Raw genomic sequence first — 15,430 nt, 5'->3', positions numbered from 1 at the left:
GGCAATGCATCCACAAAAGGAAAAGGGTCCCTTTGGAACCCTTTTGTGAAAGTAAACAAAAAAGTTTGTTAAAGAGTAGATAGTAGTCAAGGGGACCAATGACAACTCTTAAAAATACAAAATGAAAAAAGGAAATGTTATTTTTAAACAACATCACTTTTCCTTAAGAAAAACAGGCTGCAATTTTTTTAAAATGTGCTTTATTAGAAAGCAATGACAGCCACCGTAGTAAGCTGGCCCCAGCAGGCCACCATCCCTGAGATGGCCTCCAATTGTAGTGACTCACAATTTTTGATCTATTTCCCTTAGAAACTATTGATGTCTCCTCCATGTCATAAGTGCTCATGACTGGATGCAATTGGCTTGGAGGTCACGTCAAAGAGTCTGTCACCAATCCAGCAACTGTTATGTGCTGCTCTTAATTTGTTACTCCCCCTTGAGTTGGAGGGGGAATATTTCCCACTCTGGTCCAGGGGTTGTTAAGGTCCTGCAAGTAATGTGACTCAGTTGCAGGACCAGCACTCTGGAAAAAAACTTCTTGGATTCCTTGCAAGTGCAGAAGGGCTGAATTTTTTAAACATTTTTACAGTGATTTTCTTTGGGAAACCCTTGAGTGATCTTCACAAATGACCTCTTGCTGATTACAGAAGTTTATCTACTTTTCTGAAATGTATAACTTTCCCATGGGTTTTAAACATGTTTCTAGCAATAACTGCTATTAGACTGGCCCACGGATATCTGGAAAAATGGACTTACTCAAAGAACCTCACAAAAACTGTGGTGAAAATTAGTTTTTTCAAACAACCTGTGTATCCCTGAAGGTTGATAAGATGCTGATACCACAACAGCAAACATTTAATTGGTGCTGTTTTTAGAAAGCAAAATATAGACTTTCTTGGACAGAACGTTTTCCCTAAAAAAACACAAATTAGCTATATTTTGGCTATTTTCTCAGTTCCTTGTTGGGATTTCCACAAACTCTCAGATCCTTCAGAATTCTCAGTATGTTGGGAGAAAAGAACGTAAATTTGGTGTGGATACCTTTTGTGGAAAAATGTTATGAAGGTTTAAGTGCAAACTACCTCAAACATCCAAAAAACGGCTTAGCACCGGGCAAAGTCTTAGCAGCCAGGTGTTTAATGTTCATGAGGTAGGGCGGATTTTGACCCACTGCGATTTGGAATTTCAAAATCTGAACTATTAGTACATGAGTCAGTTTTTAAAATTCTTTACTTGTATCAAAAATACTAGTAGCACACTGCGACCAGTATTTTGTGACCATATATATTAGTACATCTCACCATTACAAAATCTTGTAAAATAAATGTATATCAAATTGATATCTATGAACTGCTGACTATCTTCTATTTGGCCAATGAATGTGATTGGAGATGTTCCACCTAAACATTAAAAATGCTTGTTTGTTTATTAGAGAGCACCGCACATCACCCTAATGCAAATATAGAGCACTGTAGGAGTAAATATCAAGATACTGGAATGTAGTAGGAGTCTATCTAAATATGGGACTTTTACCCCTAGTGAAAGGTTACTTTTCAAGATGTTCTTGAAGCACAGAGGTTGGGTTATGTTATCTGCAGGTGTGGTTCAGGTCCTCCATAGTTCAGTCCACCATTTTGGACTCTCAATTTATTAACTATTTATTGTCTGAATTTTTAAGTGACATGCCTACAAACTACTTTTTGTCTGTTTTATGTTAACTGTATGACACAACCTGTGTTATTTATTTTTTAGTGAAATGAAGCAGAAACTCGAAGAAGAAGGTAGCAAGTGCTCAATCCTGGCAAAACAGCAAAAGTTCAACGAGCATTGCTGTATCCGCTGCTGCACGCCATTCACATTCATCATCAACAGCAAGCGGCAGTGCCTAGACTGCAAGTACAACATCTGCAAGAACTGCAGCTCCTACCAGAAGAAGGAAAGGGCCTGGATCTGCACTGTATGTCAACAGACCAGGTAAGGGCGCGTTGGAATGTTCAAGCCATCACCAAGCAATCTTGACGAAAGCCATCTATGGGTCAGATGCACAAAGCCATTTTGTGATTGCAAAGTCTGCAATTTCACAAAATCACATGATCTACATCCATAAAATGTATTTTTGGTATGTATTAAACCCGTTTTATGAGTTGCAGAATAGGTGTACAGCAACACCCGAAAGGGACAGTCTCTCCTAATTGTGTTTCTGCATGGCTTTTTTCTATAGTTTGCAACTGTCATTGTGGTCACAGACTATTGATCAGCTATCAGCACCTCAAAGGAGGTGATAACTGATATGCAATGTAGGTGTCCCCTTTGTCGTTTTGCAACCCCCCCTGTGGGTGGAGATATTTTGATATGACCTACTGATACATAGGTTGTTGCATGGCAAAATTAAGACTGGTCGTAAAACGTAGGTGTTCATATGTACGACCACTTTTTGCGACCAGTTTTTTAGTACATCTGGTCATTATTTTCCTTTTATATTTGACGGAGAGTTTTTCTGAAAATAATGGAAACCACTGAAGAAAAGTAAAAGATAGCCCTGTAAATAGAACAAGGACTACTCTGAGATGTGTAGACTTGAGTGGAATGTTTTTTATGCAACACAGGTAATAACTTCCATTGAACAAAAAACATATCTAATCTCTATAAACCCCACATGTGCAATGGGAAATTCAGGCTCACGAAAATGCATTTCGAGACAAACGGGCGCGAATATGCAGTCTGCAATGTAAAATGTGTAGCATGTGAGACTAAATAGAAGCAATTATTGATAGAAGAATATGGGAAGATGATTTTTGACAGTAATTCACTTTCTTGCTTATCAACAGACAAGCCACACTCCTCCGCCATTGCAAAGCCTTGCTCGCAAAGTGGGCAAAAAATCATGTCCAGTATATTAGCGACGCCAACCAAGGCATCACGTACACTGCTCAGCATCCGAGCACTGGAATCCCTCGACCTGTATTAATGCAAACATTGGCAAAGGCAATAGATCTGGCTTTAATGTGCTGGTGCATGTAAATGCAAGAAATCAAAAACGCTGTTTGTATGGGTGGCTGTTTATTTAGTTAACGCCTGTTCTACTGTCCTAAGTAGCTAAAGTGGATAGATTTTGTGTTTAGAATGCACAAAACATATATAGAAATGAATGTGACAAATAGCACGATGATTGAGTGTACTTTTCAGGTTTTAAATATTCCCTCAGTCACGTGAGTGACAAACCTTTCCATCACGCTGTCTCACCTCACTCACTGTACTGGATACATGCTAGGCTTCCCCCAAGAGAAAGTTTTGTTTGTAAGTGAGGGTTAAACTCTATCAGGAATGCGATATAATCAGTACATGAAAATGGGTCTGTTTAGTGTTTTTTTTGGGCATTTTGCTAGTATGATCCACACAGAAAATATATAACTGAATGCATTTTGGCATATTATAGAGAAGTTCAGTTACCTTTCCTGCTTTGTGATTCTTACTACAAAGATATTTCAAATATACTTTATTTCCCAGTAATAACATATAGCTTTTCTCTGTTCCCATAATCTATTGATGGAATGTTTCATATGTTATCACTACGCTATATGATATATGAAATGCAAGGATTCTCCTATAGAACCTCAAGTTCCACAACACCACATCAGTACGTTTTAATGCAAAATGCAGAAAAACAGGAATGGTTAGAATAGCATGCACAGTAACATTTAGTATTGGTGGGATTTGTTTTGTCCACGAGGATATATGCACTGGACAAACCTAGCTCCAATATGGCTGTTAGTCACTCTCTTCCATCTATTCCTACACCTCTTTCACCAGGTTAGGTGACTAGGCAAATAAGCTAAAGTCTGAGTGCTCATGTCCCCTCGCCTGTTTCACCCAATTTCACACTTCGAGACCCGGTGTCTGTTAGACTTGGCTTTTTCAGCGGGTTTACCCCCAGCCATTTTGCTTTTTGGCCTCCTGTTTTTGACCTTGTTTCTGTTGGTTTTAGGACTTCAGGGCTAAAGTGCATATGCTCTCCCTGTAAATATTGTTATGGTTTGGTGTTTCCATGATTGGCATATTTGATTCACTAGTAAGTCCCTAGTAAAGTGCACTGAGGGTGCCAGAGCCTGTAAATCAAATACTCCTATTGGGCCTGCAGCACTCATTGTGCCACCCACACAAGCAGCCCTTCAAAGGGTTATCTGACCTGCCACTGCAGTGTCTGTGCACAGTTGTGACCCCCATGTCGACCTGACAAGTGCACTCACTTGCCAGGTCCTAACCTTCCCTTTTCTTGCATGTAAGACACCGCTAAGGTAGGCACAAGGTACCCCTCTGGGCAGGGTGCAGTGTATGTGAAAGGTAGGACATATACTGGTGTGTGTGACATGTACTGATAGTGGGATACAGTGTAGTTGGTTTTTTACTATTGAAGGGCTATCCGTTCCATAGGATAGAATGGGGAATACTTTGTAACATCTTACAAGTATAACTTCCCATTGGTACAAGTTAGAAAGAAGGACTTAAGTATGCCTGAACTCAGAATATAAAAATGCATCTTTTAGTAAAGAGGATTTTTATATCATGTGTCTGAAAATCCGAATTTAGATAGTGAGTATTTTCTTGCTTAGCCATTCTATGTGCCTCTGGTGGTTTGTAGATTGACTGTCTGGCTTTGGAGTGACAGGGGCTGGGGATGGGCATTCTCTCAGACAGCCAGTATGGGGGCTTGATGTGTGTCCGGCCTTTCCTGAATAAGTCAGGGCTGGGCCTAATAGACCTGGGCTGCATTCATAGTAGTTGGAGGGGTATTTTCACTAGCACCTGAATAGACCTGGTCTGCGTTTGGAGTGGTGGGGGGAGATTTCCCTTGCACCTCAATAGGCTTTGTCTGCCTTGGACAATGCTGTCTCCACCTCCTGCCGGGATGCTGGACCAGAGAGGACAGTACTGGTTTGGGCTGAACATAGACACTCTCTGCCCAACAGGACAAAGAGAAAGTGAATATTAATATTTGGGGCCCAGACCCCAGAACTTTAGATTACTGCTGAACTAAGGAATGTGCCAGGAAGAAGAGCTTGAAAAGCAGCCAGGAGGAACTGCCACTTTGCTGTGTGCTCTGCTGTGTTGGCCTGCTGCTTCTGTCTTGGGTGGGGAAAGGACGGGATTGTACTTTCATCATCCTGCTGTTGGAGTTTTCTCCAAGGGCTTGAAGTAGAGCTTGCCTCCTGTTGGAAGTCTCAGGGACATAAAAGACTTCATAGAACTCTTTTGAACCAAGAAGACTGCCAAGAAGAAGAGCTGGAGAAGCTGTGAGGAGGAACTACCACTTTGCTGAGGGCTTTGCTGTTTTGGCTTGCAGTGGCTGCTTCTGTCTTGGGCAGTGAAAGGACAGGACTGAACTTTCTGTAACTTCTTTCTGCGAGTTTCTCCAAGGGCTTGAGGTTGAGCTTGCTCCTTGTTCAAGAAGTCTCAGGAACAGCCAAGACTTCAAGTTAATTTGCTACCAGCACTGAAAACTGTGGGTTTTGTGCTGTAGCAGAAGAAAAAGCAACCTGACGCAGTCAACGAAGCTGTTGCCGACTCTGTTTCATGAAAGCATCACAGAGAATATGCCACACTTTTCACCGTAACCCAGGTCTCACTGACGATGATGTCCGACGATGCCACCAAGCCGCTGCTTGCACCATGACTTGTGTCTGTGCATATGGTTGGGTTCAAACTGGAATGGCATGGGGAGCAGGAAAACGGTGGATTTAGGCCCAGATCACTGTACTGGGGTGAATGTATGACATTGTTCTCCATTCTGTCCATCAATTGTTCTTGTTGCACTTGTCACCCCGAGTGGGACGGGTACGCCCAGATGTGGGTCCCGTGCTTTCCATGCCACTGGAATCAAGCTATCCAGGCTGATGAAGGGTGAAACCCTAAAACCGGTCCTAGGATGCTTGTTTCCAGTCCAGGGAGGACTTAGCCTGGCAGTTCTGTCGGGCTCCAATGCCTGACTTTACACTGGCAATAGGGGGCTCACCACTGTCTGCAGTCTCAAGCATGAGGGAACTTATCTGCAACTGTTGCCCTACCACTCCAGCAATATGATGCTCCCTCTAAATGGTGTGCATGTCTACTGCCAACCCCAGCACAGCTGTTTTTCTTCCACTGTGTCAGTGGGAGATGTGAAATCCTTTGCAGGCCACCATGCCTGTGAAGGTAGCCAATTGGAGGGAGTCGCGTTTTGCGATCTGCCTATTGAATGCAACCACCTCCGATATCCTAATTTTCTGAACCAAACTATTTGCGACTCCTTTTTGCAACCAGTACAATAGTACTACATTTTGTAATTCATTATTAATACCAAATATATTGAACGCTTTCCTTGTTATTGATCCATTTATTCACAATTTTTTTAATATATATCGCAAATATTTTTCACTGTGTTATCACTGTTGAGCACATAATCACTGATTGTGTAAAATAACGGTCAGAAAATGGTGGCAAGGTTCTGCTTTCAAAGACACATCATTGTTGTAAACAGTTCATGTATCAAAATGAATGCGTGCACCAAATTAGCCATTGCAGAGCACCATTTCTTCCGGCCCGGAAAAAGTTTGTGTGTATTTGTGAGGGTAGCATTGTTGCACATATGAATAAACCAATGCTTCACCTCTTTCACCTCCCTAACCTTTACGGAACCCCTTCAAAATTGCTAGCTACCCTAGCAGGCAGAGACAATGAAGGCCCTTATTAACTAAGACACCCGGCAAACATAAAAGTAAGACTTCAGGGCAAGAGTAGGAACAGAAAACCTGCCTGCCTAAACCTGCTCCGAGCAGAGATAGATCTCATACCAAAGACTGTTCACAGGCACTGTCCAATACGAGCCAGCTCCCAACAACCAACACCTCACCAGTGCAGCATGTACACGAATGGGCACAATCCAGTGCTCCTGCCATCTTCCTCTCACAGAATTGTGATTATAAAAGTCCCTAAAGAGGAGCATGTGGATGCTGCTGTCTCTGAAAAGTTTGATGCCTGTCTCTCTCTCATTGCCAAGACAATGTCTGTCACACTGAGGCCCAGTGGACCACAGTATAGCGCAAGGAAAAAAACACTGGCTAAGCCAGTACAACACACTTTAATGAGCTAACACATGCAAAGAATATTTATGCATGCCTGTGTTTGCATGTTTTACCACATTAGTGTCAGTCCAATTGGTTTTGACAATGCTGACTTCCGATAAAAGCCTTTACTAGATGTCCCTCTTGAGTAAGGCGCAAGTGCTCAACAAGCCCTCCAGGTGGTTGTGTGAGAGCCAGTTTTGGACTTTTATGAGAGTGGCGTTATGTCGTTGTATGTCTTCTGGTGAGGATATTGCTTGGTAGATCTGGGTGTCGTCCACGTATAGGTGGTAGAAGATGTTTGCTTGTTTGAGTATGGTGGTGAGGGGTTTCATGTATATATCAAAGATTATTTTAAGAGGAGTGAGCCTTGGACGACACCCTTGGTTATGGTAGATGTGTCTATGTTGTTGATTTTAGTTGGGAGCGGCTATGGAGATAGGAAGTGAACCATTTCAGGACCATGCCGTCGACTCCAATCCATTTTTGGAGGGATTCTAGAAGTAGCTTGTGATCGACCGTGTCGAAGGCCGCTGGTAGGTCTAGGAGGATGAGTAAGCAGCATCTTTCAGAGTCAATCTACTTGTGTATGTCATTGGGTACGTGCAGTAGGGCTGTTTCCGTGCTGCATCCTTTTCTAAACCCTGATTGTAGTGAGTCGAGAAGATTGTTGGAGTCAATGTGTTGGGTGAGTTGGGAGAGAAAGCATTCCTCAAGTATTTTAGTCAGGAAGGGAAGGTTGGAGATGGGTCTGAAGTTGTTGAGCATTTAGGGTCTGCACCTGGTTTCTTTTTTTGCAAGGGAGTGACTTGTTCTACTTTGAGACAGTCAGGCATCAACCCATTACTAAGGGAGCTGTTTATTATTTTGGTCTAGAGAGGTGCTAGGGCATGGTTGCGGTGGTTTTCCAGGGAGGCCAGAAGGGGATCTCAAAGGTGCAAGGAGAGCTTGTAATTCACAATCATTTTTGAGATGTAGTCTTCTGTGAGCGAGCTGAACGTCCCCCAGCGCTTCTGAGTTGACGGGTATCCTGGGTTTATATTACATCGGGAGGGCTCAGGGTGAATGGGAGACTTTTGTGAGTTCAGCAAGGGTGGGGGGATATTGGTTTCCTCCATTCTGATAGGAGGATTTCTGGTGGATGGCAGAGTATGTTGGTCTAAGAAGAGTTTGATCTTTGTGATTTTATCATTGAAGAATTTTGAGATATTTTCACACTGTTCTTTGGCAACATTGAGTTTTGGTTTTGCTGGTTTAGAATGTTTGTTGTTTGATGATGTTGAACAGTTTTTTAGGGCTTTTTTTGCTTTATATAGTGCTCTGTGGACGAATGCAACTTTTTCTTTTATGATGTGGTTTTTGTAATTTCTGAGTTCCATTCTGAGCTGTTGAAGGTGGGATGAGGAGGGTTTTGTTCTCCAAAGCCTTCCTGCCACTCTCAGTTGTCTTCTTTCTGCATTGAGGTCTTTAGTAAACCATGATCTCGAGGGAGTTTCTATGATTTGTTTTAGTTTTTGGGGAGCTAGTTGGTCTAGGATGGATGACAAAGCTGAGTTATAGTGGGAAGTAAGTTCATCTGTTGAGAGGTTATCTGTTGGGGAAGTAGCGGCAGCATTCTAACTTTGCAATTGAACTTTACAAATATTTAAATGTATATAAGCAAGAAAAAGCACAAATGAGACCCAATTGTTTTTCCATAATCCTAAAGTGTGGTGGAACAAAGATTTAAATAGGATCAAAGACACCTATTTGTGAGAAACGCAAATTATTAACATTAGCTGAAGCTTGATTTGCACACATTGTTTATGCACCATATAGGTTTATCACTAAAATTGCTTATCTGATGCAAATTCAGTGGCCATTTCAAGAGAACTTTTCAATGGATTAATATGGTCTATGTAAATGACATTGCACTATCACACCATGCTTTAGCCATATATTTTCGAAAATGTGCGATCAATTGAAACACCCTCTACATTCTACACCCTTACTGTTCTCTGGTTTAATGGGCATGGCTAATCTGCAACACTGCTTCTTTCTGTGACACTTGGATTTTTCACAATCCCTTTGACTTCAGTGATGTAACATTGTTGGGAGCAGCCCCACATTGAAAGTTTTTCCAGCACCTATAGGCTTCTAGTAATCAGGCCACAGGGTTTTAAATAGAACACTTTTATGTGAGCAGGGAGGGACATCTCAAACGTAATGTTATACAAAGGAAAACATTGTGTGTCTGGGTTCTAACTGCACCCCAGACAGTTCAAAATCTAGAATGTCATGAGGAGATCGTGGTACCATGTCCAGTGGCACATTACATTATTGTGCATGTGCAGTGTGTTTTTCATAATATCTTTGGAAATATATTAATTTGCCCGCCATTACCCGACATCCTGAACCAAAGATGTCTGACTGTAAGAAATTGGGTTCAGGGGCGCTAGATAGCCCAGCAGCAAGATGACTGCTGCATAGCAGAGCTCTGCTGGTCGATGGTACAAACCAGCATTTATTTGTGGCATCCTGGCTGAATCCAAGCCCCAATAGCACTGTGTGCGTGCCACGGACAATGGTGAAGCTGTTGGTACCGCCATTGGGGCTCTGCAACAGCTGATGTGGCGAAGGGCTGCGTGGCTGCCTCACAGCTTGCACTGAGGCCTGATGTGTGGGCTGCCTCGTGGTCACTTTGTGAGGGAGCCTCCAATCCGAAGGTATATGGTAACAACGTATACCCTGTGCTGTATGGCAGCCCCTGGGTGCCTGGCTACGCCAACGGTGGTGTTCAGGGACACTCCTGTGGGGGTATGGCGACCAGCTGTGGAATGGTGCACCCAGCCTCCCGGAGGTGAGAAGAGGCACTGCGGGTGGTTGGCCGGTACCGAAGGAGGCAAGCTCATCAATTCAACCCAGTGGCGGATGCGCCACGTATTCCGACATAATCCTTGTGCCCTGGAGGGCATACTTAGACCATGGCTGTGGGGGAGATCTCCGATACCACCGGGAAATTTGCTCTGCTGCAGCACATGGGGTGAAAGCGGGAGAGGGCTGGAGGGCTTGCTGTTGTGCCAGCTGATGCTGTGGATGGGACCCATGGGCCACTGGGCCTTGCCCGGACTCAACACTAACAAATTTTAGCATTTGGCCTGGGAGGGGCGCCCACATCACTGGATGCAGGGGCCGTGTTTTGCTGAAGAGGTAGTTTGGACTGGGGAACTGAGCTAAGCCTACACTTGGTGAAACTACCGCTTCATCACACCCTACTTGTCAGGAGGTCTGCTTCCTATAGAGGTGCCTACGGCTGGGCCCCTACTGAGCGAGACCCCTCTAAAACACTGGCCACCACAAAGGCGTTTTATTCGTTGGAGTGGCCCTACTTATTCCACTTACTTTTGCACCTAGGTCTCCGCCCATGCTTCGTCTTTCTGATCTATCTTCTTTACAAATCCTCGAAGGCCCAAATTCACCTCAATGGGATGATCTCTGACCCGTTTTCAGTCTTGCGCATCACTCGGCAAGGATGCCCCTTATCCCCGGTCCTTTGGCCATGGCGATGCAACCGCTGGCCACCCGCTACGGCAGCACCATGCTCACCGAGGGTCTTAATTTTATGGCACGGAGGATCTTAGTGTCCATGTATGCTGACAAAGTCACACTGTATGTCTGAGAACCACAAGCAAACCTAGCCCCGGTCATTCGTGAAGTCATCCAATTTGGTGGCTATCAGATATCCACATAAATTGGACAAAATCTGTACTTTTCTCCCTCAACAAGGGTACACAGTTGTTTGAATCTGAATACCCACTGCAAGGGGCCTCTGAATCTGTGCACTTCCTAGGTTTTTGGCTCTGTTGTGACATGGACGAGCTCTGGCAGACCAACTGCGGCAGAGGCATGACAAATTTGAAGGAGCAGATCTCCACCTGGACTCGCTTATCTCTGTCTGTAATGGGGAAGATTGCTATTGCATATGTGGGTGACGCATGCCCCGCCACTCCAAAAGAGGGGCCTCATTGCACTGGACATGACGCTACACAAACGCTGCATGCAAGCCCAATTCCTCCATTGGCTCTACCCCACACGCTTCCAGCCCCACACGGCGGGGGAGGCGGATCAGGCAGCCCGCTGGCCACTGCACTTTACCAACCCTACAAGCCCCTGCGCACAGAAATTAACAAAGTTGAATGTGTTTGATGGGCCTGGAGTGGCATGCTGTATCGCGCCCGGCTGTCTTGTTTTTACATCCCTCTTGCACACAACCCCCTGCTGCTGCCTCTGCAGGATGATGGTGCCAGAGCACAAACCCAAATGCGAGGTGTTATCCCATTTGCAGACATATACCCTGACGGTCCATTCTTCGCCCCCAATCGCATCGGATGAACTCCCCCACCCCACAGCGCTTGACACCCTTTTCTACTACCAGCTCTGTGCTACCTGCTGTGCGATGCATGCCACATTCGCCCATCACCACCTACACTTCATACACTTGAACACATGCTTGCTGACAAACACTTCCCCTATCAAATTAGTCAATGCTTGTACACTGAGATGCAGGGCAAGGCACCGGTACACACCCCGGCGACCTGTGCTGTCTGGGACCTATACCCTGAACCCCCCATCACAGATGCACAATGGTCATTTTTCCTTGGGCAAACTGTGGCTTACTCACCCAATTACAGGCTGCGGCATATTGGTTTTAAATTTCTACACAAATTCTACCACACCCTGGGTGCAATTGCTACATATGGGGCTGGTCGATGATGCAAGCTGTTTGCAATTGTAAATTCCGCTTGCCTCATTCCTCCATCTAGCTTGGGAGTGTCCGTGTGTGGCGGGATACTGTTCTGCTATATTCACGGTCCTGCATCAGAGAACTCACTGCCCCAGTCCCCATTAGCTGGCCTCTTAGGTTATGTGAAAGATGTCCTCAGGATTAGACACCTCACGGCCATTCTTTTGCTCTTAATCAAGAGGCAGGTTGCTGTACAATGCGACAGGCGGACGGCACCTAAGGCTGAGACTTGCTGGAAAGTATTTTTAAAAGCTGCTAGTAGTCCGCCTTCTGCTGCTGCCACTTTACGAGGCTTGGGAACAGGGGGGCTGATGAAATTGTTTTTATCGCTGAAAATAACTTTTAAATTTGTGAATACAAATAAAAATTAGATTTCTTACCCGCATTATAAAATACAACACCGCATCTCGCTGCTTAGCGGGAACTAGTGTCACCTGCACTTTCAATCAGTGCCATCTTGGTTAGCGCTCTAGTGGTTGGCTGTTTAGCATACGCCTTCCTATTTAGGAAGGGCAATGCAAGCGCGCACTAACCTAGAACATTATAGACGTTAAGGCGACACACCACGTGTCAATCGTCTGATTCTGTTGGAAAGTGTTTTTCTAAAAGCTGCCAGTATTCTGCCTTCTGCTGCTGCCGCTTTACGAGGCTGGGAACAGGGGGGTTGAATAAATTGTTTTGATCGCTGAAAATAACTATTAAATGTGTGAATGCAAATAAAAATTTGATTTCTTACCCGCACTATAAAATACAACACCGCATCTCGCTGCTTAGCGGGAACTAGTGTCACCTGCACTTTCAATCAGCGCCATCTTGGTTAGCGCTCTAGTGGTTGGTCGTTTAGCATACGCCTTCCTATTTAGGAAGGGCAATGCAAGCGCGCAGCGCTCGTGCCAATGGCGCGCCAGAGGCAAGCCCGTCTACGCCTGTCCGCGCTCCGGTTTCGCTCAGCGCCAGCCATGCTGTCTGTCCCAGTCAAGGTCATGGCAGGATAAGCTACTCAAGGGGACAACTGCTCAAGAACAGTGAGAGGGATGTTAGGGGGAAACAAGTAGCCCTGATACAGGGCAGTAACATATTAAACTGTGGCCTGATTAACAGCAGGTCTTTGATAAAGCACCATCAGGAGGTGTCTAATATGTTAGAGTCTATGGACTTAGATGCCCTATTTCTAACAGAGACCTGGACTAGCACAGACTCCTCTGTAGAACTAGGTTTTGCCTGTTCAGGAGGGTATAACATGTTCCATAAGCCAAGGGCTTCTGGGAGAGGAGGGGGAGGGTGATTTTCAAAGAAAAATGGGATTTTACATCACTACATGTTGATGACGTCGAGGGGGTTGAATTATTGGGTTTTTCATTGCAAGAGGCTAAAGGAAGGCTTTTAACAGGAATAGTCTGCTATTGACCTCCAGGTCTAGACACCCAATATCAAGCACTGTTCGAAATTATCGCCGCCCTGACCCTAACACACTCAAGAATGATTATACTAGGGGACTTTAACCTCTGGGATAACGGGAATTTAGGAAACCATCTGAGAGACATAAGGAAAACTTGTGAAAACCTTAGCTTATACCAACTGATACAATAGCCACCCCATCAAGGAGGGCATGTCCTAGACCTCCTGTTTGCTAATCAGATTGAGACAGAGGTGATTGATATACTGCCCCAAAGCTGGACCGATCATTTTAGGACTACACTGCCTAGATCAGTGAATGATATTAATCGACCGGTGACCTAAGGGAAGAGAATGGGCTAAGTTAATAAAAAATAGAACACACCCAACATTCCCGAATCAGAATCGATTTGCTACTAATGACTCAGTAGGAATAAATTATCAAACGAACTGTAACCACATAAATGGAACCTTAGACGTGCTTGCCCCTGAAAAAGACTGAAGAATAGGAGGAAACCCTCAGCCCCCGGTACAGTGAGGAGCTAAAATCAATGCGGTCTACATGCAAACAGGCCGAGAGGAAATGGAGAAGGTCATATATAGACTCAGACAGGAAAGAGCTGAAACTAGTGCAGGCCCGGTCAAGGAGACTATCTCCAGGTCTAAAGCACATTTTTATGCTAAATCTATCCTGCAAGCGCCCAATAGCACAAAAGCACTTTTTAGTATTATAAAGGATCTCTCTAGTCCAGCTTGTACGGGCAATAAGGTGGTCGCATCGCAAAAACTCTGTGATGAGATTGCTACCCACTTTAATGAAAAGATCTCCAAAATTGTTGGAGGTTTATACCCAAGTAATACCAGCTGCCAGGATGAATCACCTCAGACGCTAGCCGAAGAACCACGGGCAGAAACATCTCTAGAGTGTTTTCAACCTTTTACCGAGGATATCTTTAATAGCCTCGCTCAAAGTGTTTCCCCGGGTTCTCCTCTAGATCCTCTCCCACATGGGATTTGGAAGGAGTTTAGGCAATAATTAGTCCCCTGGCTGTGAAAGATTTGCTGCCAGTCACTGGAAGAAGGACTGGTTCCAGAGGTATGGAAGCAGGCAGTGGTGACCCCCCTGCTTAAGAAATCTTCTCTGGACCCAACAAATCCAGTAAACTTTAGACCCATCTCTCTCTTGCCATACCCAGTAAAGATCCTGGAAAAGGCAGTCAGCAAATCCCTGTCCTGTTATCTAGAGGAAAATCACTTTTCGGACAGGTACCAGTTTGGATTTTGTCCAGGTCACGGAACTGAAACAGCCTTGGCAACAGTATTGGCCAATCTACAAATGCGAGCCGACAATGGTAATCCATCTATACTAGTGTTACTGGACATGTCGGCCGCATTCGATACGGTGAATCACGCAATATTGGTGGAAAGGCTGGAGAATATAGGTGTGAAAGGGCGGGCACTGAAGTCGCTGCAATCATATCTGTCGGGTAGACAACAGGTCGTGACCATGACATCGTTCACCTCCTTTAAGTCGCCGATGCTCCACGGGGTGCAACAGGGCTCTGCAATAAGCCCCATTCTTTTTAACATTTACTTGAGTCCCTTGATCCCTATTATCAAGTCCATTGGAATTGACCTGGTTAACTACGCTGATGACACCCAATTGGTGTTCTCCTTGGAAGGGAAGCAAGCAGTAACGATGGACACATTCCAGGAATGGATGCACCAGACCTCTAGCTGGCTCAGGAAAAATTCCCTGCAATTTAATGGGGGGAAAACAGAGGTTGTATATTGCTCCACTGCTAAAATGTCCAAGAACTTGCTGTTGGAGTTTAGACTTATTCCTAGGGATGAACCCTTGGTTCCAGCCAAAACTGTGCGCAATTTGGGGGTCTTGGTAGACGATAACCTCCAAATGGAGTCACAGGCTAACAAAACGATTAGCGTTTGCTTCTCCTTGTTGGGAGTGCTTGACAGATTCTCCCGCTACTGTCTAATGATACTAGACCTCTTGTAGTAAGGAGCAGAATTTTTAGTAGACTGGACTACTGCAACTCCCTGTACTTGGGAGCACCACAATTCATCTTGCAGGGGTTGCAGAGAGTACAGTCTATAGCAGCAAAGTTGGTGCTAAACAGGCAGCGTAGATCCTCTA

The 15,430-nt window shown here is 44.7% G+C and overlaps 1 protein-coding gene across 2 annotated transcripts in view; it reads left to right on the top strand.

Annotated features, from left to right (window-relative positions):
• Positions 1 to 15,430, top strand: part of MYRIP (myosin VIIA and Rab interacting protein) — a 1,544,915-nt gene that overhangs the window by 608,784 nt on the left and 920,701 nt on the right. For both annotated transcript variants that reach the window (XM_085631574.1, XM_085631575.1), the window contains exon 3: positions 1,753 to 1,974. In XM_085631574.1, the coding sequence (XP_085487700.1) occupies positions 1,753 to 1,974 (222 nt within the window). The remainder of the gene's footprint in view (positions 1 to 1,752; positions 1,975 to 15,430) is intronic.

The sequence above is a fragment of the Triturus cristatus genome, chromosome 10 (genome assembly GCF_964204655.1).
Source record: "Triturus cristatus chromosome 10, aTriCri1.1, whole genome shotgun sequence".
Taxonomy (NCBI): domain Eukaryota; kingdom Metazoa; phylum Chordata; class Amphibia; order Caudata; family Salamandridae; genus Triturus; species Triturus cristatus.
This window is presented reverse-complemented; position numbering and strand designations above follow the sequence as displayed.